General features: G+C 40.9%; 1 protein-coding gene across 5 annotated transcripts in view; it reads right to left on the bottom strand.

Annotated features, from left to right (window-relative positions):
• The window catches only part of grik2 (glutamate receptor, ionotropic, kainate 2), a 445844-nt gene extending 437742 nt beyond the window's left edge, over positions 1 to 8102 (bottom strand). For 2 of the 5 annotated variants that reach the window (XM_032558118.1, XM_032558119.1), the window contains exon 1: positions 5541 to 6523. In XM_032558118.1, the coding sequence (XP_032414009.1) occupies positions 5541 to 5658 (118 nt within the window). In that variant the 5' untranslated portion in view covers positions 5659 to 6523. Of the gene's footprint in view, positions 1 to 5540; positions 6526 to 7992 lie in introns of those variants that run through there. The other 3 variants (XM_032558115.1, XM_032558116.1, XM_032558117.1) reach the window with 3 other exon arrangements.
• Between the last annotated feature and the right edge of the window lie 16482 nt (positions 8103 to 24584).

Raw genomic sequence — 24584 nt, 5'->3', positions numbered from 1 at the left:
CAAGTACATTGCATTCATTAACATGACAAAGATGTCATGTTAACGCATGACATCTTTGTCTCTGAACTCTAAACATCTTGCGCTTCCAGGTACTCCAGGTAGGTTGCAGTTATGGAATATGTCTTCCTTTGCAGTCTGCCAGTATATATTAGGTCCAGGTTTAGTAACTGACTCCCCGCAATCCACTCGGCAGTTTTCTCCACCCGGGCCAAGTCCTTTTTGTCCTCGATTGTGCAGTTGCCATACTGAGGCAGTCATACTGAGGCAGAGGATGCTCTCAATCACAGCTCTGTAGAAGTTCTTGAGCAACTGAGCTGGGAGTCCAGCCTTTTCAATTTCCTGAGGAAGACGACTCTTTGTTGGGCCTTCCTCGTCAGAAAAGAGGTGTTCAGCGACCAGGATAGGTCCAAGGTGATGTGGATGCCCAGGATGTTGTTTATGCACTCCACTACCTCCCTGAATTTGTAATAGGTGGGGGCATTGTCCTCCTGGTACACTATGACCTCCTTGGTCTTGCTGGTGTTGAGCACGAGGTTGTTCACTGAACACCACTGGGACAGGTTCTAGCTCTCCTCTGTACAGGGTCTCGTCGTTGTTTGTTATCAGACCCACTATGGTGGTATTATCTGCAAACTTTAGAACCCTGTTAGAGGAGTAGATGGCTACACAGTCATGAGTGTACAATGTAAAAAGAACCGGACTAAACACACAGCCCTGCGGTGTGCCTGAGCCTGAGGACCAGAGTGGATGGTGGTTTGTCCCCCATTCTCACCACCTGAGGCCGGTTAGAGAAAAAGTCCCTGATCCAAAGGAACATTGATGTTGAAAGCTCCAGATCGTGGAGCTTCACTGTCAGCGTCTCTTTAATGATGGTGTAAAATGCTGAACTGAAGTCAACAAATAGCATCCTAACATAAGTGTCAGGACGCTGCAATATTCACTAGTCATAGTTGCATATTTCCATCCTCTTGAGCAACTTCTGTTTCTGTACATTTATTACTTATTTCCAAGTCATGAGTGAGGCACATCCCAGAGACTGTAGGATAGTACAAGTCGGATTATGGACAGGTTTCTTAGGGAAGTAAATTTTCTCTAAAGAGGAAGTTTTTCTAGCTTCAAGAAGTAACATTTTACTTCTCTGCTCTATTAGACACTGACCTTCACAAGAATAGAGTATGACAGCCAGCACTGAGTTATCCAGTTTGACCTCCACTCTGCAGAGATTTCTCAGACGTACAGTGCATGTATTCATTGACATAGTTATTGCTACACAGTACACGATTTCATCCATTATTTTTGCATGCGAGTTATAGTGACTCTTTATCAGCCTATGCTGATAAAGATACAGATTTTCTTATAAATTTAATCTCCAAAGCAGGTAGGCTTGAGTGCCAGTGACATACCTGGGAGGCCGTGTTTCTCTGTGGTGCATTCTTTCACTTCCTCCAGCTGATACATATCAACCTCTATCTTCAATGGGCTGTATGGAAAGTCACTCAAGTCACTATCTATTATCAGTGACTGTCAGCAATCCAGCATTATTCTTCAGTCTCACCATGGCATCCATTACTCTGATTTAATGTTCTTACTCCCTTCTGATCTTGAAAGAAATAATTTGAACTGCTAATGTTTTACTCTAAAGATATTCTAAAACCAATGGAATTTAAACCAAATCTATACATATTGCTCAGCATTCTTCAGAAGTTGATACTTCAGATGGAAATTAAAATGAGTGTGATTTTTAACTCTAAACTGTGACTAATTTCAAATAACCACTGCCACAATGAAAACTAGTACAAAATGTCAAGGATTAAAGCAGAGACAAAAACCTTTCTGACACAATCACTGTCCTTACAGTGAGTTCCGCTATGATTCTAAGTTGTCTTATAATACAGGAAAATATTCTCAAGGACTGAACTACAGACATCAGAAAAATGGCAGTTTGATAGGGGACAAGACAGGTAACAATTTTGGGTTTAATGTCAAAAGTTCACATTTTAACATAGCTATTTTAGAACTACAATACTATTAGAACATAATTTCATAACTAATCAAAATCTGGTAAGATTTTGTCCTTGTTAAAGAGTTGACTGAAGACGTCGAGTAGATTTTTTTAAGCCTCCAAAATGAGCCAGTTTGAACTGTATTGTACTGTAGGCCTTATGTCTTAGGATTTCCTGGTGTTATTTTGGATGCTAAAATATTTTCTTGTTGTGTTACAAATTGTTTTGTAATATGAGTTTCTGTGATGTTATTGTTGGTAACAGTTCTCTTACCTGTAGTTAAAAAAGACATGGCAACTAAAATTCTTAGTGTGTTGAAAGCTAATAAGCTAGTTAGACAGTTGGTGTGTTTCAGCTAACTTTAGAAATTTAAACAACTCAACCTGAAAATGTTTACAAAGGGGGGATGATAGCGAATGATAATAGTCCAATTTAGTTTTGTCTGGCGTGCGGAACATTTCTGATTTTGTGCCAGTCTATCAATTTTGCAGTAGCATTGAGGATTGCAAGTTCCTGTGCTTTTCATGTCCTTTACACTGTAAAACATTTGAAGGTGGTTTAACTAGAAAATGAAGCTGCTGCCTTGAAAATGCAATTTAAGTCAACAAGAAAATTGTATTGGTTTTAACTCAGAAACTAAAGTTCATGAAGTTGATTTAACAATAAGAAACAAGTGTATTAAATTTTTTAAATTCATTCATCTTGAATTGTGAATTTTAACTTAATGCTGTAATTTGAACCAAATAATTATTTCACAATATGCAAGAAAAAAACTGTCCTTATCTTGTTAAAAAACACGTTTCTCAAGTTAAAATAACTACTTATTTTACTTTGGAATGATTAAAATTCTTGTTTCAAATTGCATGAACAAAATTTCATGAATTTTATTAAACATCACAATGAATTCAGCTCAAAAATATTTAGTGCTAACAGGACATTATCCTTAAGCTTTGGAAACTGTCAGTTGCATTAAAGTAAACATTTGCCTTAATAACATACAAAAACCAGATAAATATAACACACTTCCATCTCACTCACGAAGGCACACAAGATACAAAAACATGCCACTAAGCACACTGGGAATTAGTTCCCACTCCCGTCTTTTTCTTCTTTCATTTTTTTAAGCGCTAACCTAAAAACTCTAGTTTATTCAACTCCTGGAGGTTTGACAAAATTAATACAAAGTTAATACAACTTGCTACTGTAAGTTTATTCTTCACAGACTCACACATATTAAGTTCAAAATCTGAAACTCACTAAATTTATTTCACTTAAAAAGTAGAAGATAGCAGACGCAACTCAATGCGGCTCAAATGTTTTATGGTGAGGTTGTTTAAATGTTATCTTGAAGATTATCAGATCTACTAAATCATTTAATGAAGCATACTGACACAGCCAGCAGGTTCAACTAAAGTAGTATATATGCGGGAAAAAAGAAAGAAACAGATCTATCACAACTGATGTCGTAATTGCACAATCATTTCAAGTGTTTAAGAGTTTTAAATGAGATCAGTACAAAATCGGAATGTTTCATTCATTGCCACTTAGTGTGGTATTTGTATTGATGTGTGGATTCTGTCTTGACTTTCTTTGACTGCTGCTATGCAACAAATTTTCCATGTAGGAAAATAAAAAACTAAATTTAACTGAACTGAAAGTTAATGCATGATATGGACAGAAATTCTCCCTAAATACCACATTTGCCATGTTGATGAATTTATGTGTGATTTTATGTTCACACATAAATTCTATTTTTATGTGTGAACAGAATTGCTTTCTGTTCACACATAAAAAGTGAGTCAGTTGTGTTCTCAGCTTGTGTCTCTGTCTTGTCTGAAGTACATAACCTGAGGGATGTCAACAGTGCATGATGATGTCATCAAGCGATGTGGTTAGATGCTGCCAGCAGCGCTTCAGAATACAAAATCAATGCTCTAGCTTGCAAGCAGGAAATACAGAATTACTTAAATCTGGACAAATGAAGACTGATGAATCTTGGTTAAAGCAGATGCCAAATCACATCTGTCAGAAAACATCTGACTGTAATTATCTGATAATCCCAGAGGCTTGCATACCAGTGCTACTGATCATTTTTGCCTCATCTTTTTGAAATATCTTAGTCTGCTAGCAACACTTGTACTAAACTGCAATGTTTTGGGTTCTGTATTTCCATTCACAAATCTAAAGGTTCAGTCTTGTCTTCTATATTCAGATGTCAATGTCTATCTTACTGAATCTGTTATTTCTTGAATCATCAGTTGATGTCAATATCAGAAGAAATGTAGCATTCCACAATCAAAACTTAAACAGAAACAAAGGCTTGCCAGTTGCATCTTAGATTCACCAACATGTAAACAGTCAGTAGTTCAAAAAGAAAAACACAAATCCAGTGTTAAAGCTGAGTTTGTGTTAAAAGGCAATGATGAATAAAATGTTATGGTAGTATTTTATTTTATTTTTTTTTCCAAGAGTCCATAGTTCCCGAAATAGACATGAACTGAATCCCTGGAAATTGAGAAGCTGTCAGTAAAACAAAGAGACAACAGTGAAGTTCACCAGATCTCCGGATTCCATTAACCAAACTTCTCCCACATCCACTTTCATCTGTAGACCAAATGACAGTCAAAACCTGTTGAAATACGTTGGTAATCATCACATATTAATATTCATGTCAGTTTCAGTTTTCTTTAATATAATTCTATATTTGCATAACAGTGCTTGATTTAAAACACAGTTATGCAGTAAAATAAATCTTAAATAATTTTTTTCTATTGCATGTTGTTTTTCCCTGTTTATCTTTTCTGTGTGACTGATCTCTGTTGTCCAAGTTATCGAACAAGTATCTACCATGAAAATGGTTAGAGTAAACATAATAAATCAAATAAAAACACGTTTCCAGCTTTTTTATCTAAACAAATAGAGCAGCAGTATTGCATATGGCCTAATATATTGTCAATAAAAAATAACAATGTCAATATGAATTCCCTTATTACAAACTTAGACTCTGACCCTTTTATCCAAACATTCTCTCATTTCAATGAGGCAGGATGTCACTGTGAAAGTGTTGACATATGTCTACATGACAAAACACTAAATTGAACAATTAAAAATAAAAATATTAATCTCCTTACATACTGCAACATGGCTAAGCAAGGAGCACACACTTCAAAGCACCAATACTCTTAAAATCCCCCTTGACACACAAACATATTTCATAATCCATACATCACCAGAACACACAAACACATCTTACATTATTAGCAAGTTACAAATTGTGAAGCTTTTCAAAGCTTTTTGATTAACCATGTATTCATGTCTGAATCCAGCAGCTCTCCAATGTGACAACTTTCTGACTGCACAACGTTCCAATTAAAGATGTTGCTATGCTTCAACCAGTGCCCCCTGCACACACTCCAACTAATTTTCAGAAGTGAGAGGAGAAAGAGTGAGTAGATCTGGAGAGGAGCAACACGTCTGAGCATAAAAACACACAGTGAAACTTTCAGAGGCACAGAGGAGAAATTAGAAGTAGCTCACCAAATCTCAGGACGTGTGGCATCCCATGAGCGCAGCCCACACAGTGTAACAGCAGCAGCAGCAGCCTCATGGTGTGCCTGAATCTCGCTTTAAATATCAGGAAGGAGGTAATCTTCATGGTGCTTGTGTGCTGCACAGGATTTTATTCCATGAATTGGTAAATTCCCCAGACTTTATATCTGTCACGCCTTTAACATTTATTCGGATTGGAGCAAGATCACGGCATGGTCTACGCCGGGCTGAACAACGGCTTTTTCACATCCATTTGGCGGAAAAAAAGAAAAAGGGATCAGTGCGTGTCCGGCTCACTGCGCCAAGAAGAAACAGCCCTCGGACTCAGCTGAGGAAGATGATGGTGGGGGTGGTGGCGGGGCATCCATGTCAGGCAGGGCAGGGCTTCAACAGATCCATTTGCTGAAAGAAAAAGGCAGAGACAGAGGATGAGAGGGCGCTGATCCAGTCCGAGCTCTTCCTGCTGCACTGCCGCACAGAAAGCTGACGTCGTGCCAACACTAGTGGAGTGAGAGCGCACAGGACGGACCGGGCATGTTTCTCGATTACAGCTGGTCACACTGCGCGCTTTTTCTCTGCATTCCCTGCTGAAACTGACATTCCTGCCCTCAACTCCTGTCTCTCCTCTTCCTTCCTGTCTTCCCTCTGATCATGTATCCCGGCCACCCAGCCTCTCAGATTCTCTCCCGGCTTCACTCGCTGTTGCCGGCAGCGGAGCGCCGCTCTGCGCAGCCTTATAAAAGCAGTAAATTGATGGATTTGAAGTGATAGTCTCTTTTTGATCGGTGTCACTGAGGCGTACTCTTATGTGCGGACTCAGCCTGCATCTGTTCGGTTCAGAATGATGAAGAGGTATTTCAGCACTAATCTTCTTTCTTCTATATTATTTTAGTCAGACAGAGACGAACAGTGAGCACTAACTTTTAATCTTTTATTCATAGGCCGACTCTGAAATATTTTTCAAGTTCGGTTCTGATGTTTCCAATTTATTTTCCAATTACTAAAACAAGAATAATTTGGTTCAAATAAATGTTTGGCCTTCAGATATAAGAATGGAATTTGCCTCTGTGTTTTTTCTGAAAAAAAGTTTGTTTGAATTTTCTTTTTTGGAGGTGGGGGGCGCATAATTTGCGAATTAAATGCATTTATAATATAAATTAGGGGAAAAAGAGTAAAGGAAGGCGACTGGCATTTAATGAAAATTGCCACGCATCTTCAACAACAATTCAAAGATAATCTGATTTGATTGAAATGAAATATGCCAGGGTATAATTTCAACACTATAGTAAGAGGTGCAGTGAGACAGCAATTGTGATAAATAAGGTAGACTACAGTACAGCAGAGGCTTCAAATTGTTTTCAGCACCACGGACAGAGATTAGTTTCTGTTTAGCGACAAAATTAACACTTTCAGCCTGTTTCTTCTTTGTTCTATCAGCTCCCTCTGCCTATTAGATTCTTAGTTAACTGAGACGCGTGACAGAATATATTAATAATATGCTGCTTCTCCACACTGTCCGCATTCATACGGACAACCATGTAGGATGGCCAACACCCAACTTACCTCCCAGCCTGAATCTAAAATGTATTTTTCAAACTTAAAATGAACAGAGTAAATATTAAGCACAGGCCGAAAGTGAAACACGGATTTTAGTGCCATATAAAGGGGATTCAAATACAATGAACCACTAAATGTCGTACACTACACTGAGGAAATTTATTGGTCTGTTTCCCTAACGTTTATTTCTCGACACATTTAGATATTTTCAATGGTCGACTATTAGAGTTTAATGCGATGACATAAATTGTTCCCTTTTATTAAATCAGTAATTTAAAGCAGTTTAATCAGCACTACGGGAAAGCAGAGTTGGAGCGAAGTCGAAAAGGAACATGGAGCACCTTTGATCAGTTTTAATAAGGGCTAAACGCTTTCTGCAACTGACATGAGTTGGAAAAAAGAAAAACAAATTTAAAAGGGAGACAGATGTTTTCTAGAGCCGTTTCTTTATTCATGCTGCCACATGGAACTGGCCTCTTTCCTCAATCCAAACATCTGCGCTGTACTAAGTTCATTTAATGTTTTCTTTGGATGCAAATACAGTTGTCATCAAGCTGTCATCTGTGTAACATTTAGTGGCCGAGGAGCAGAAGGAGCCCAGAAAGCGTGTCTTTCAGAGCGGGAGAAGTTTCTGCTTTAACTCTGACACTTAAACTGGATCGCACACGAAGTTCAAACCCGGAGAGCTTCCGCTCCGTCCGGGAGGCGATGTGGAAAGGTTTCTATCTGCTGTTTCTACAAAGAGTCGTTTTCTAAACAGATGTAATCCGGGAAGGGTGGGGAACCAAACAAGTGCCGAACATATGTCTCCGGGATGTAAATACATGTAAAGTTTAAATAAAAAAATAAAAAAAGGAAAGTAAAAAGAATAGAACGGGCTTACCTTAGATACAGCTGGCGCGGGGAAGTCACCATAGCAGCACAAAGAAGTTGACTTGTTCCTACGGAGGTTGCAGCTGGCAAGGTTGAGCTCCGACTGTAGGGGAGACACGCCTCCTGTTGGACGGCAGGACGCACTGCTTAAAGCAACAGGGAGCTCCAGGGAGACGCGCCGAAACTGGGTCTGCAGCTGGATAGATTGCTCCAGGGTGACGCAAATACAAAGCTTTTAAAACCAGAATTAGGCTATCTAACGTTCACGTGGAACGAGTTTTCATTATTATTATTATTATTATTATTATTATTATTATTATTATTATTATTATTATTATTATCATCAGTAGCAGCAAACAGTAAGTGCTCCGGTCGATTTTTAAGAAAAATGTCACTCTCAATATGTGGCCGGTATTCAGTACTACTGTATACTTTTGACTGTGGAAAAGGAGGAGTGAAAAAGGCCAAAGAAAAACACACACTTATTCCGAAAAGTGCTTCAAAATGCCAACGACAAAACGCACAAATGTTCCTCATACGGCCATAGTTTTACTGAATATGGACTGTGTGTGAGTGTGTTAATGTGTTGCAGTCTGAGTGAATGTCAGGTTAATCCTTGCAGCCTGGAGAGAACCACTGGAATCCAAGCTTTTATGAAATCATGTTTTCTGTACAGCCGATTTTTAGATGAGTCACAAATATGAGAAGAACGCCCGTGCTTGTACAAATTTACAATCGATTTAGACGTGCATGTGTCTGCTTTTGTCTTTTGTTTTTCCATCAAACCAGATAACACTAAGTAAAAGAAGGGTTTTGCCTCCAAGGTCTCCTTCGGGTTCAGATGATCATGTAAACGGTAGATATTAATCTGGATGTGTCACATATCAATTATTCGATATGAATTAAAAGTCTGAGAGAAACTTAATATCACGTTATATTTACAGTTCGTATTCCATTTGATATCAACAATACAGATGACTGCACATGTTTCAAACAGAAATTAATGTGTCAATTACCCAGACGGGATTCATTTTTAGAGCCTCGGTATTATAAGTAATAACAGATGCTATTGTTGTGAGATTATGAATATGAGCTGATCTCCCTCCAATGATATTTGTGCTCCTTGCTCAGGTATGTCAAATCAGCATCAAAAGAATGAACAAAAGAATAAGGCCCTAAAATTACAAATGGTGTGTAAAAAAGTGCTGGAAAGAAAGGTAGTTGAGGGAGAAAGAGGAGTAAAAGGAGTAATATCAGGGATTCCTGTAGGAGAAAACTTGGAGGAGCTAAAGAAAATAATAAAAGGAGAAGAGATTACAGGCATCAAACGATTACAGGCTTTTAGGAGTGGGGAGAAAATGGACAGTACATCTATACTACTGGATTTCAAAGATAGAGTTCTGCCTGATAAGGTGATGATTGGTTACATCAGCTTTAATGTAAGAGATTATATTCCACCACCTCTCAGATGTTATAAATGTCAAAGACATGGACATACTGCGAACGTTTGTAAAGGGAAACAGAGGTGTGGTAGGTGTGGAGGTGAACATCTTTATGGTGAGTGTGGAAATAATCTTGTTAAATGTTGTAACTGTGGAGGAAATCATACTGCAGCATATGCAGGGTGCATGGTAAGAAAAGAGGCAGCTGAAATTCAAAAAGTTAAAACTGATAAGAAAATTACTGAAGCAGTGAAAGAAGCAAAAAAATAATGACAATGATCCAAAAACAAATTATTAAAGGAAAAGTGTGGCAGACAATAATCAGTGTAATATTACATTAGAAAAAATTATTCCTTTTCTTGCATATATCATAAATTGCTCAGAATGAGCAAAAACTAAAACTGAAAAAATAAAAATCATAGTAAGAGCAGCTACAAAGTTTTTTAATGTCAAAGATTTATCTTGGGGGGGGGGAAAAATCCATGATGAACTTAGACATGAGGAAGGATCATCTGAAGCTGAGGCTTCTCAAGTCGTCACATAATTCTAATATTACAATGAAACGCTCGCAGTCTAATAGCAAATGGTCAGGAATTTAAAGGCTTCATTAATAATCTAAATACAAAGCCAGATGTAATACGCATTCAAGAAACATGGCTCAAGCCGTCATTGCAGTTTAGTGTTCATGGTTACTCAGTCTTGCGTAAAGATAGGATAAATGGGAATGGAGGAGGCTGTGCCATATTTTTAAAGGAAAACATAATATTTATTCAGCTCCAAATAATATCAGATTTAGAACTTATTGCTGTAGAAATTTTGACAAATGATGGGAATATTAAAATAATAAATTATTATAATCCTTGCAAACAATTAGTTAAAATTTGAAACAATCCTAGAGCACTGGAGAGGGAAAATAGTTTGGTGTGGGAACTTCAATGCACATAGCACTTTATGGGGAGATCAAGATTATTATAATGGAGGAATTTTAGAAGAGATAATTGAAGAAAAAGAATTGGTAATATTAAATAACTGGGTAGGCACTGGGGTAGACTTGGTAAGAGGTAAGGAATCGGCTATTGATTTGACCTTAGTTTCTCAATCTTTTGCTGATAGTTGCAGCTGGAGAGTATTTAAAGAAAGCACAATGGGGAGTGATCATTATCCAATTTTTGTTAGGATAGGAATCGATACAGAAGAAGACCAGGTAGAAATTGAGGGGAGGTGGAAATTTGGGAAAGCAAACTGGGATAGTTTTAAAGTGATGAGTGAGGTTAATATGAAAAATGTAGATACAAGTAAACCGATAAATGAATTAAATTCAGAAATTTGTAAATGTATTATTAATACAGCCAAATATTTATTCCTAGAAGTAGTGGTATTAAAAAAAAAGAAAATGGTTCCTTGGTGGACACCAGAATGTTCAACAGCAATTAAACAATGGAATAAGGCTTTTAAAACACTTAAGAAAATTATTTGTTTCCAAAATCTAATTAATTATAAAAGGAAACAGGCAGAAGTTAGGAAAACTATAAGAAATGCTAAAAGGGACTATTGGAGGTAATATTGTGAATCTTTGGGGAAAATGCTGCTTTAGATAGGGTTTGGAATACTATTAAAAAATGTCTGGAAGTTCAAAAGAATATTTTTTCCCAGTAATGAAAGATAATGGAAATATTCTAATAGATAATAAATCCAAAGCTGAGTTACTAGTTAAAGTATTTGCAAAGACACATAGTACAGAGAATCTAAATAATAAAGAAAAAAGAGAACGTGAAATAACATTACAGAGAAATATTGAATTATTTCATAATGATGAAGATTGTGAGGATTTTATTAATATGAAGTTTTCTTTGTTAGAATTAAATAAGCATTGAAGAATTCTAGTAAATCAACTCCTGGGATTGATCAAATCAGTTATAGTATGTTAAATAATCTTAGTGATGTGAGTAAAGAAATATTATTAGAATTGTATAATAAGGTGTGGGATTAAGGGATATTAGCTGATAAATGGAAAGAAGCCATCATTATATCATCTGTAAATCTGGTAAAGATCCTAATTCAGCTGAAAGTTATAGACCAATAGCTATAACATCATGTATAGGTAAAATTATGGAAAAAATGGTAAATAATAATAATAATTTTTTAGAATCTAAGGAGAAGATTAAGTCTTCTGAATTTGGATTTAGAAAAGGCAGAAGTACAATAGATCCTGCATTATGTCTGGAACATGAAGGCTCAGATTAATAAGGAGAATTTAATAGCAGTCTTCCTGGATGTGGAAAAGGCTTATGATATGTTATGGGAAGAAGGGCTGTTAATTAAAATAAAACAAATAGGTACAAGGGGTAAAATATATAGATGGATAAAAAAAATTTAACTGAAAGAAATATTAGAGTAAAAATAGGCGGAGAAATAAGTTCAAAATATCAAGTTGAAAATGGTACTCCCCAAGGTAGTATAATAAGTCCTATGCTATTTATTATAATGATTAATTATATTTTTAGTAGTATAGATAAATCTTTTGGTGTCTTGTTATTTGCAGATGATGGTATTATTTGAAAGAGGGGGAAAAATACAGAATTTGTAAATAGGAAACTACAAGAGGCATTACATAGTGTAGAAGATTGGGCTTTAGAATGGAGTTTTAGATTCTCAACATCCAAGTCTAAATTTGTTGTTTTTACAAATAGGAAATTAAATATTAATGTAAATCTCAATTTATATGGAGATGTTATAGAAAGGACAGATCAAATTAAATATTTGGGTATCTGCTTTGATTAAAAAAAAAAAAAAAACTTACATGGAAGATACATGTAGATAAAATAGTTGGAAAAAAGTAAAACAAAAATAATATCATGAGATGTTTGAGAGGTAAAAAAAAATGGGGAGCAGAAAGGAAAGCATTAAAGACAATTTATATTGGACTAATTTGATTAATTTTTGATTATAGTTGTATTTTATGCAATTCAGCTTCAAGTAGTTTATCAAAAAATAGATCGAATACAATATCAGGCATTAAGACTATGTTGTGGAGCAATGAAAACTACTGCAGTGTCAGCTTTACAGGCTGAGATGGGTGAGATGCCACTGGAGATCAGGAGAGAACAACTAGTCATAATTTACTGGACAAATATTAAGGGACATAATGAAGATCATCCTCCATATGTAACGCTGCAACCTTGTCAAGAAAAAGAAAAGAAACAAATTAATAGTTTTGGATGGATAATAATAAATAAAGCAAAAGATGTAGGAATAGATAACTTTTTAATTAGTCCTGTGGTTGTTATTCCTATTATTCCATCATGGATCTTTGGACTGAAGTTGATTTAAACTTACTGAGAAAAGGGAGACAGTTAGAAAGAAAGGAGATGGAAAGTTATATAAAAAGAGAATATTCAGAGTATATACAAATATGTACAGATGTATCTAAAATGTTAAATGATAAAGTAGGTATATCATTTGTAATTCCAGATGTAAATATTATGAGAAATATAAGAATAACAGATAAATTGACAGTGTACACAGGTGAATTAATGGCTATTTTAATGGCTTTTGTGTGGATTGAGGAAACAAGAGAGAGAGAGAGAGAGAGAGAGAGGTTTAAATTTGTCCAGAGTCAAGTAGTGCATTAATAAGTATTCTAGAGATAAATTCAGAATCAAGGCAAGATATTATATTGGATATAATTCACTCAATTTTTAGGATTAAAAATTACGGTGCTCATGTTAAACTAGTTTGGATTCCTGCCCACATTGGTGTAGTATAGTAGGAAATGAGTTGGCTGATAGTTTTGCTAAGAGTGCTAAAAAAAGAATATTGTTGATTTAAATATTAAAATAAGTAAAAATGAGGTAAAGAATATTATTAAAATGTATATCAAGAAGAAATAGCAAGAACAGTGGGATGGGAGGAGGCAATGCTGGGTTTTATTATAGTATCCAAAAAAAGTTGGGGAATTAAGGAAATGTAATAGAATTAAAAAAGAAGATGTTATATCTAGAATAGGTTTTGGACATACAGGATTGAAGAGTACTCTTAAAATAATTAATAAGCATAATACAGGTTGTTGTAATTACTGTGGAAAATTAGAAACAGTACTTTTTTTTTAGAATGTAATAAATATGTTCAGGAAAGAGAGGTGTTACTTAGAGATTTAAGTAGGAATAAAAATAAATTAGATATTAGGGAATTGCTTCAGAGATCCTCTGGGGATGTAGTTTTTAGCAGTATTTTTAGTTTTCTAAGAAGAACGGGCATTATGGGGATTATATTATACATTTACCTATTATAATAGGTAAATGTCTGATTCATACTCCAATCTGGAAGGTGGCTGTAATGCACCTATAAGTTGTTTGCCAACCACCATAAAAAAAGAGTAGAAGATTTTTTTTTTTTAACAAAACATTTATTGTACAATAATTTAACAATAAAAACATTACATAATCAGGTCAAGGATACTAAAAACACAATAAATATTTACAATAACTCCTTGATTCTCCTTGATTAGAAATGGTACACAACACATTATTAAAACCCCACAGTTCTAAAAAACCCTTCAAATTCCCAGTGGCTCTGTGGAAACAAAACTCCAACCTCAACTTGGCCTTGATGTTAGCCTTCCACAGAGCCTCCACGTCGAGTTGAGGTCCAGCCTGCATTTTGTCCCGTCGAGTCAAGTAAATAGCCATCTTGGCTTCGGCTATTAAATAATTTAAAATCCGGGATTTTAAACTAGTGGATCGACTGTAATGTACATCATTGATAAAAACAGAATTGGTAAAAACCACACCAAAAAGGTAAAAATGCTCGTTAAAAAATTTAAAAAGCCAGTTAACTGTACACAATCCATAAAAACATGAAAAACACTCTCGGACAAACTGCAAAAAGGGCACTCGTTTAAAATCCCAGGACTGATGACCGATAAAACGAGTTTGTGGCAATGGCGCCATGAAGGATCCGCCAATGCGGATCACCAGTCCTTTTCTTCATTGGAGGCTTGTAAAGGGTCCTCCACTGAGGTTTTTGTCCTCCAAGTTTGTCAGCCCACACACTGATAGATCTTTTGTGGAGAGTTCTCTTATTCAGGATCTTTACGCAATATTTGTACAGTACTTTTGGGTGTGTTTTACATAAGTCCATTCCTGGGACCGTACTCCTCAGGAGGGGACTGCTGTCCTCCTCAAAATCCGGGTCCAGGGACACGTCCGGGAACGGGTCATTTTTGGCAGGCAGCACTCTTCTGTGGCATGCAGCGGCAGGAGCCGCCTCTCCCCAGCTGTCATTCGGTCCTTCACTCGCTCCAGTCTGTTTGTGGCAATGTCGCCGTGAAGTATCCTCCACTGTAGATCACCAGTCCTTTTCTTTATTGGAGGCTTGTATAAAGTTTTTCATTGAGGTTTTTGTCCTCCGAGTTTGTCGCTCCATACACTCGCTGTTCTGTTGAGGAGAGTTCTCTTGTTCAGAATTTTTGTGTACCATTTGTACAGTACTTTTGGGTTCATTTTGCATAAGTCCATCCCCGAGTCCCTAAATTGCAGCAGGGGACCACTGTCCTCCTCAAAATCCGGAACCAGGAACACATCTGGGAAAGGGTCAGTCAGGTCAGGCAGGCACTCTTCCGTGATGTATTGCTGCAGGAGCCGCCTCTCCCCAGCTGCCACCCTCTCCAGGAAGCGCCACACCAGTCTGGCGGACCGGACCCCAATCAGCGAGCCAACCTCCTGCACGTTAGAAAAGTTCTCCTCCACCAGCCGCCGCAGGGTCACCGTCCCGGACCTGGATAGCACCTCAGAAAGGCCCGGCACAGTGCTGTCACGGACGTCCAATCTTGCTCCACAGACCAACAGTTCTTCTAAAAACCAATGCAGAGAATTATAAGTTTTTGATCTGTGCAGTTTAAAAAAAGCACACGATTTAAAACCACGTTGATAAAACTGAGGCAACCCTTTTAACTTAAAAAAACAAAAATCAGTTAAATACAGAGCAGCATCCAACCCCAGAAAATTAACACGTCTGAGAATGTAGCTGGCCACATCCCTCCACACAGCGGATCCTGTCAGGAACTTTTGAAGAAACTGTAAGTGAAATGTAGCTGTTCTACTGGGCAGGTGGACAAGGCCCTGACCCCCCTCCAATGTAGACCGTTCCAAAAAAAGTTGATAATCTCCGATTGTATTTTTACTAGTAAACCAGATGGTGGGTCTAAAACGGAGAGTTTGTGCCACAGCTGTGATGCAATAAGATTATTTAAAACCAACACCCTGCCCCAGTATGACATTTGTGAATGCAGCCACTTCCATTTTGACAACTTGTTTTAAATTTTTTGCTCAATGACTTCCCAGTTCTTACACACAATATTTTTACTGCCTACAAACACACCAAGATATTTAAAACCATCTTTCTTCTATAAAGACCTCGCTCTTCTTCCACTCTTCCACACACCCTCCTCTCACACGAAGAAGATTTTTTTTTTTTTGGATTTTTAACAAAACATTTATTACACAATAAGTCAACAATAAAAAACGTCAATCTCAGGTCAAAGTTCTTACAAAAAACACAATAAATACTTACATTATTGTAGTAGTTCTCCCTGAGCAGAAATGGTGCACAAAACATTATTATAACCCCACAGTTCTAAAAACCCCTTCAAATTCCCGGTGGCTCTGTGGAAACAAAACTCCAACTTTAAATTGGGTTTGATGTTAACCTTCCACAGAGCCATAGCATCGAGTTGAGGTCCAGCTTGCATTTTGTCTCGTCAAGTTATGTAGCCAGGTGGACCAGGTGGACAAGGACCTAGCCCTCCTCCTCTCTTGATAAAAACAAAAAAGACTGTGGCACCCAATGCAGACCATTCCAGAAGAAGTTGACCATCTCTGATTGAATCTTTGCAAGTAACCCAGATGGTGGGTCTAAGCTTGTGCCACAGCTGTGATGCAATAAGGTTATTTAAAACCAATACCCTGCCTCGGTATGACATTTGTGAACGCAGCCACTTCCACTTTGACAACTTGTTTGTTATTTTGTGCTCAATGTTCTCCCAGTTTTTACTTACAGTGTCTTTATCGCCTAAAAATATATCAAGGTATTTGAAACCATCCTTTTTCCAGAAAAGAGAATTGGGAGCCCAACAGAATACTCACCGACGGCCAGGGCTTCGCTCTTTTCCCAGTTCACCCTTGTGGCAGACAATGCAGAAAACTTTTCTGTGACCTCGGTTAAAACCCTCACATCATGCTGATCTTTTATAAAAACAACGACATCATCAGCATAAGCAGATAAAACCATATTGTTCTTAAAACCAGGTAAAACCAGACCATAAACACACGAGCATATTTTCTGAAGGAGGGGTTCCAGGGAGAGTGCGTCGAGCACCCCCAAGAGCGCGCAGCCCTGTCGAACACCTCTACACACCCTAAAAGGAGCACACAGGCTACCGTTGATCTTCAGCACACTCTCAATGTCACTGTACAGTACCTGAATCTTGGCAATAAGACCCCCGCTGAACCCAAATGCCCTCATGGTTTTCCAGACGAAGCCATGTTCAACACGGTGAAGGTTATCCTGCAATAGTCAGCCCCGCCCACTCCTCACTACTTCACAGGGCTGCCTATTGACCAGTTCTCCGTCTAACGGGTCCGGAAAATCTCTGAGACCTGGGTATTACCCTAAAAGTACTCTACAAGAGATAATCTATTTAAACTGGTGGCGAAAGTGATTCGTCTAGCTCTAACTACCTCCAATCCAGAAGTTATGACCCTTTACAGTTAAGAAACAATCAGCTGAGTAGCCCTCGCAGCTGCATAATTCCAATAACCACTTCTGTTAACGGTAGCCCACTTTCTAAATCGTAACTTGCACTTGGAACCGGCTAGATTATGTTTAGTGACTTAGATGTAAGTCCCAGGGTCATTATTTACTCTCACCAAAGGAAATTATGAAGCCTCCTATTTACTGGAATCATGTACATTAGTTTTACCTTAATTAAAAGAACTGGACAAAGATTAAATGACTCTATTAATTCCAATGTCCACCAACCTCATTAGAATTTTATAGTATAAATTTATTAAGCAAGCTTAAGCAGGGATATGCGACATACAAATCAATAATCAATCGTATATAGTTCAAAAACAGTGTAATAAAATTTACATGTACAATCATACTACCCTGATTCCTTTCCCTAGCAGTTAAGTCGCACGTTCTGAAATGGAATTTCAATGAGCAGATTCAATTCATACCCAGGCGATGGTGGATCTTTTGGCAACAGGAATTTCTAGCAGCCTTGGTTGAGGTCTTTGCCTTGTGTGGAAAAACCCTTCGTAGAAAGGAGACAAAGCAGAACGGGTCCGAATCCTTTTTGTGAAACCCAATTCCTCATCCCTGAGGGACCTTTGTCCTTCCTCCAAGTCTTGTTGCGGAGTCTGAGATGGCTGGGTTGAGACGAGACCAACAGTCGAATAAAGAACCAGAGGTGGGGCGATGGGACCCAGTCCTTTCTTGGCGGTGTGAAGTCCGAGCTTCCCCGTGGTTCTGCAGTGCGGTCCGTAGTTTAATCTGCTTCTGCAAGTTGTTTCTCCTTCTGCGCCGCCGGACTGGGAACGGCTGGTTCCTCTTTACAGCCCCTTTTTATGCATTTCTCTACCATGTGTGTGTATGGGGAGGGTTTGGTCTACGTGACTTTCTCCACATCTGCTGTGTCTTATGAAAAAATCCCCACATTTTCCAACCTGTTCTTGCTGACCGTGGTGGAAAGTCCTGTACTTCCTCATTCCCCGTTGCCTCAGCCAAACTCACCGCACCCTCCATCCTGTGCGCCCTGGCCATCTGTTCAGAACTGCTTGCGACATTTCCTGTTATCAGGGCTGTGCTGCATTTCTCTCTTTTCTGTGTCTCACTATCATTTTATTATAACTCATTAAACACTTTCAACCTGTTGTTAAACCTGTTTGGATTAATTTCAATTGATCACAACTTCACATTCATTGACAATAAATCACATCTTTTCCATATTGTTAATCACTAACATATCATTACATAGTTAAATCATCACAGATCATCAATCAGAGATTCTTTGCAGAAAGTTATGGAGTGATTACTTATACTCATATTATTCAGACTTATTCACTTAATTAACTTTTAATCAAACTACAAGATTACTTTATTTCTTCCAAGCCATTATGCACCTTTTTCTGCGTGTGCCTGGAAAGATCTCATACCCTTATGCCAGTTTTCTTGACACCCCCTCCATGAGATCGGACGGTGCTTCGCAGAAAACACAGAGTCCAAAGTCAAAAGAGATCAAGTCCATCACCACAAGTGGTAGTGAGGATGTCCTGCTCATAGCAGGTAACAGGAGACGATGAAGGTGTCCAGGAATCTACAACCTCATACTCCGACAGATTGGATGGCGGAGAAAGCCAGACTTCTGCGCCCAAGTCGTTGTCAAGTGTAGCTCCACCTGAGACGGAAAGGGTGGGATGTTCCAGTGGAGGCTGCAAAGGCGAAGGTAGGTCCATGCCGAAGTCTGGCAGCGTTGATGGGTTGTTGCAGTAGCCATCCAACTCTGCCAGCAGATCCTGGAAATCCATATCACTTGGTGATGGAGATGAAGGGGAAAGGATGTCCTCAGTCTGGCATGCTTGGGGAGATGAACTGAGGTTCTCAGTTTGGGTACCTCTCTCGTTAGTCGCGCTGCTCGCTTGGCATCCGACGTCGATAAACAAATCCGGAGACCCGGGACGTGTAGGCGGAAGGTAGTCGCCCACCGCCACAATTCGGCCATCCAACAAATGTATAGTTGGGAGGCATTGCCGAGTAAGTTGGTGTTCCCACAACTTATGAATCACGGGCAGCCGTAGCCCCGTATACAACGGAGATGCCGGGAAGTCGTCGTCGTCTAGGCCAAACGCAGAGGTCCACACGATTTTGTGCACCCGTTCCAGGGATTTAGATGTGGAATCCGCTATGTAGGGCAAATCCTCCAGCCCTGTGGCGCAGAGGATTGCCGTTACATTGCTAAAATGGCTGCTCACGCATTTGTGACACCAGCGGGAAGACGATGCAACCCAAATGAATCCATAAGATTCTGCAGTGACTCCACACCCCACACAGCAGGTTGATGCCTGAGGAGAAACAGTAACCCAGGTAACTTCATGATCAGTGGTTATTGATTAACTATATTTACGTACAACGATGAAAATGCGAAAGCGAAAGCTGAGAGAGTAGGCTGGTTTAAGCCCGTGTGCCGGCTTGTTTTGCGAGCCAAGGTGAATTAATCACAGGAGCCGGAATGTCATGATCTGGAGCTGGTTCACCTCGATCATAGACATGAGCTGAATCATGGAAGATTGCCGCGTAGGTCATCAGCCATACAACAATGGCGAGATCCGAGGTCTCATGAAGCCAGTAGAGGACCACCAGGATCCCCCAAACCGTTGCCCAAAGAGCCAGAATTATCCACTTTTGCATCCAAATTCGCCGTCCCCGACCCTTGATAGACAAGGCCTGGCGTGCTAAGTAGATGAGGATGGATACTGCGAACAGCCCCTCTAGTACAGCTGTGAGGATTTTAAATGGGGCGGTTCGTGTGGCTTGTATGCCCCCAAGGACCAATTCCAATATCAGGGCTGTGGTATCGGTGATGAGCCATAGGCAGACCACAACACCCCTGCGCCAATTAATGCGGGTACGGCCCATCAAGTAACAAGCGAAAAGGGATGAAGCCAACCCCCATTTGTGGAGAACGATGGGACGGAGGATCAGCTTGGCATATCCTTGGAGCGCGACGAAGATCCTCATAGGATGTCCCTTAGGCCAAGGACCGGTGTGGCAGAAGACTACCCAGGCCAGGGTAATCCCTAAATGCTCAAGGGTACTCACTTGAATTGGTGCAAATAGTGAGTTGGGATTCGATGAGTTGGTCGAAGAGTTGGTTTCCATGATGTGAGATGATGGTCGCTCTGGATCAGGTCCTGTCGGCAGCTGCGGTGAAGGTCGAATGGCTCGCAGGCACACAGCAGCTCTCTCTTATGCAGAAGTAGGCTCCTCCTTAGTGGGGAGGGGCTGGTAGTTCCTCTTTTTGCAACGACAAAGTGCTTTCAGCCACGCCTCCAAGACGATTTTGCCAATGATTAACGCGACTGCGACGCCCAGGAGGCCCAAGAGGTATGGCCACAGCATACGCAAAGCACTCATCAGCCATTGCTCAACAATGTTGAGGCCTTCTTCCACCACATGAGCAACTTCTTCCACAACCTCGGATACGACGGCCACCAATGTTGCCCCCATAGTTTCGTACCAGTAACAGTCATGTTTATCAGATCCTTCTCCACATTGCTGCCAATTCTCTGTAGTGGTTGAGCAGGTGAGATTGGAATACAAAAGGTTAGGTCCTACCCAGTCAAACCCTGAGTCTATGTTGCCATCACACAGACTTTTCCGGAAAGCATGTCCTTCTGCGATCGCTATAAGGGAGTCTGGGATGAACGGAACAGGAAGACCAAGTATACTCTTGCGCTTCTGGAGATGATATCCTAGAATTGCATCAGTGCAGGTCCGTCCGCTCACTATGGCCCTCCGCCATGTTCCATTGAACTTTCGCCAAGTAACCTCAGAAGAGTGAGTGTTATACTCATCTGCATAATGGTCTTCGCAGTAGCTTTCCCAGCCTCGAAGCTGTTGGCAGGGTCTTCTGGCCAAACCTATTACACATTCAAGGATATTTCTGGTGTTGTTTTTACAAGTCATGCGCCAAGGTCTTGGGCTGACGTAACTGGCCGGTCTCCAAAAATTCCCAGGCCAAATCATGCGTTCCTTAGAGTAGACCGTAGCGATGTACTGGTACTGTACCCAATAGTTGGTTGATTCTGTAAGGCATGGTGTTACCCAGGCTTCAAACTCATGTTGTTGGAGTCCCCACCACTCGTAGTCCCACTTTCGATAGTAATCCTCGTACCAGGCTCGTAAGGCCCATTTAGCCGTAGGAGCTTTATCAGGATCAGGGCAGCTATACCTCCAGGTAGAGTGAAGAGCGTCGCCAGTCTGCCAGAGGTCGCACCGTGGCGATGAGAGGGTTTTCTTCCAACAGGTGTCATTTAGGCTCTGAAAAATTCTGTTGGCGACACACTTGTCAATTTTTGCAAAGTCCGTTTTAGGAACGGTGAGAAGGTCATCAGGAGTCGGAAGGGGTTGTGTGCGCAAGTTGGCAATGTATAGGTCCGTCAATCCAGTGTGAGAGCGAACTGTCCCCTCTGGGAAGTCTCCCATAAAGAACGTTTGGTCTTTGGCTATGTACGTCCATGGGAACGTGTTGTTCAGCCAGTGTTCAATTTCTGTACGGAGAGGGCGTGTAGAGTGCCAAAAATCAGCCCAGTATTCTTCTATGGCTGATACTATATAATTCTGTCCTGCACATTTCACAAACTTGTTCCAGAGGCAAGGATTTAACCAAAGAAAGTGGTGTCTGTAACAGTGCTGTTGCTCGGCCTGATACATAAACTGTCTAGGTCCTTGTCTGATCAGGAAAGCCGTCATGTTGGTTAAACTATCTGGTGTAGGCGAAAGCGTTGCATTGACTGGAAGATTACCTCGGGAGGCATTTCGGAAGGTCCAGTTCCCCGTTGGTGCTGTTGGGATGATGTCATCCTCTCTGCAGTTGAGGTGACAGTCTCCCCAAAATTCTCCTCGTGGGAGCCAGGCTCGACAGCCTGAGGACCTGTGTGGGGCTGGGTATACTACTTCGGTATCCCAGTACCCTTGACTTGGCAACAATAGCAGCGATCGACAAGCCATGTTGCAATGCCATTCTGGCATACCTCGGTCCGGGTGAATCCAATTGCATCTGACGGTCCGTCGTTCTTTATTTAGCAGAATCCGTATCCAGCAGAGCACTCCGGTGTCGAGGAAGTCATAGTTGTAGATCTCCCAGGTGCGATTCAGAAGGTCGTCCAGAGTGGAGTCGTTCAACCCGAAAGCTCGGCGTTCCACGTACTTTTTCCCGTTGTCCTTGCTGAATAGACTGGTTCGGTTCTGGACAGAAGTGTCGTTGTCCCACGGCACAAAAATAGCCGTGGTGTTTGTGTTCCAACAGTTGAAGTTAGCGTACTTGGAATGTCCATAGGTGACTCTTGTATGCGTAAGATACCACGGCCCAACTCCGATGAAGTAGAAGATAGTAGCAAGAACAGCAGCAGCAAACAGCAGGGCAAGAAGCGTTAGCAGCCCTTTCAGGCATAGGGATTTTCCGGTTATCGTAGTCGTTTTCCGTAGCAAAGGTTCGTTAGAGGTGTCCGAGTCGTCGTCAGTGTCAGTAGAGCTGTCTGATTCCGATGTAACATCCAGCAGCTCCGGGTCTGTAGGCCGGCGCTTCATGCCGATAGCATCCATCCTGGCCAGATTAGTGCTTCTCTGGGGTCTGATGTATCAGGCTTTGCACAGATTTTCCTCAAAGCCTTGAGGTGGCCCTGGTTGGCAGGGTTCTTTCCAACCCGTCTGGTGGCCCTTCTCTGCTGCAGGGCTGTAAATATGGGAGAGGGGTAGGGTAAGTCAGGCTCCAACCCCCTCCACACCCACTTCCAGTGGAACACCCTCCAGTAGTCCGGCCGAGGAAACGCGCCTTGGGCGGTGCCAGTTTTCAGCGCCTGGTCATACCAGGATTCGTGTTTGTACCCTATTGGGGCAGGCACTGAGATGTAGGTGTATAATGATTGTCCATGCAGAGTTAGTCTAGTGCGGTACCCCCAGGATGACGGAGTATAAATCCTCTGGTGTGGTGGATTGGGGTAGACCCTGTCTATTTCCAATTTTAATGGAAGCCTGGTGTTATTAAATATATAACAATCCGGATCTATTTCCCTCTTGATTATGGTTTTCGCCATGCTTGGTGATGTGGTCCAAATGATCATGTCATTAAGTGAAATTTCACAATACAGTCCTTGCAGTGGTTCAAGATAATGGGGACCCCACCTAATCCGTAGCTCAATTCCCCGTACTCTGAAATACACTGTATTAAAAGTCCATGGTAGAGATCTTGGACACATAGGTGAGATTGATGCAAAATTAACCGTGTTGTCGGATCCTTTTCCCTGCCAAGGAGGCGGTGCGGTAGGGATAAATAAATGTGGCTTCATGGCAGGGGGCGTCGTGTATTCTTCACTTTCCCCCACCTGTTTTACGTTTTGGAAATTGGTGGGTCGGAGATATATGAGAAACTTGAGAAAATAGGCTTCGGTGAGCGGATTGGAAACAGTGAAATCTTCTCTTGGCATATCGAGTAGAATGGAGGTGGTAGGGAGTCTTAAAAACGGGCCTCTGTCTGACAGTCCCGATGAGACTCCAACCCCCACTTTGAACAATCTAGTCACAAAACACTGTCTCCCCTTTCTCTTTTTGGGTTTTTGCTGACCTTCAGACGTGACGACTCGTTTTCCTCCTTCCGGTGCGTCCATCAGTCCTGGTTTGTCTTTCTCCATGGAAATGCTGAGGCGAGCTTCTGCCAGGCGTGAGTTTTGGATTTCTTCTTGGGAGGCTCCGGCTCCGTACTGGACACGGTGGCGTAGGGCTGCTCGTCTGGTACCACTTTGATGGCTGCTCCGACTGAGTAGATTCCTTTATAGGGGACGGTGATCATGCGTACTGACAGCTGGACGTGACAGGAGGTGCTAGGATCAGAGGGCGTACCCGCCCTGTGAGCCACGCCTCCCGGGTGTTGCAAAACTCCATCCCGAAACTGGGATTCCGCTGTCACCCAGTACAGGCAAGACTTCTCTTTTGGTCTCATCGCGTTGCTGCCCCACCCGTCCACTTCAGTGGTGTAGTAATACATATCTGAGCTGCGCACCCCATCTTCCCGTGGTGCATCCGGCAGATCTACTATAGGTATTGTGCAGTCATTGATGACCTCCAAAATCAGATGTGCCCAAGTAGTCAGTTCCCAGGGGCCTGTCCACCCACCGTTAACGGCTTGCTCTCGGGCGTCATCGGGGAGTGCACTTAGCTCCTCGGCTGATGGTTGGTATGCATGAGGCCGATGTACCCGGAAGACCACAGGAGAGTGGTTGGCATTCAATGGTGGAAATGACAGGGAAGCTCTAGCAGCGTCATACGGCCAGGCGGCTTGAACAGAATCCCACAGGACATCATGGGGCCCTTCTTCCCTATTCCA

The sequence above is a fragment of the Xiphophorus hellerii genome, chromosome 3 (assembly GCF_003331165.1).
Source record: "Xiphophorus hellerii strain 12219 chromosome 3, Xiphophorus_hellerii-4.1, whole genome shotgun sequence".
NCBI lineage: Eukaryota > Metazoa > Chordata > Actinopteri > Cyprinodontiformes > Poeciliidae > Xiphophorus > Xiphophorus hellerii.
The sequence above is the reverse complement of the archived record's forward strand: the minus strand, read 5'-3'. Positions and strand labels throughout refer to the sequence as shown.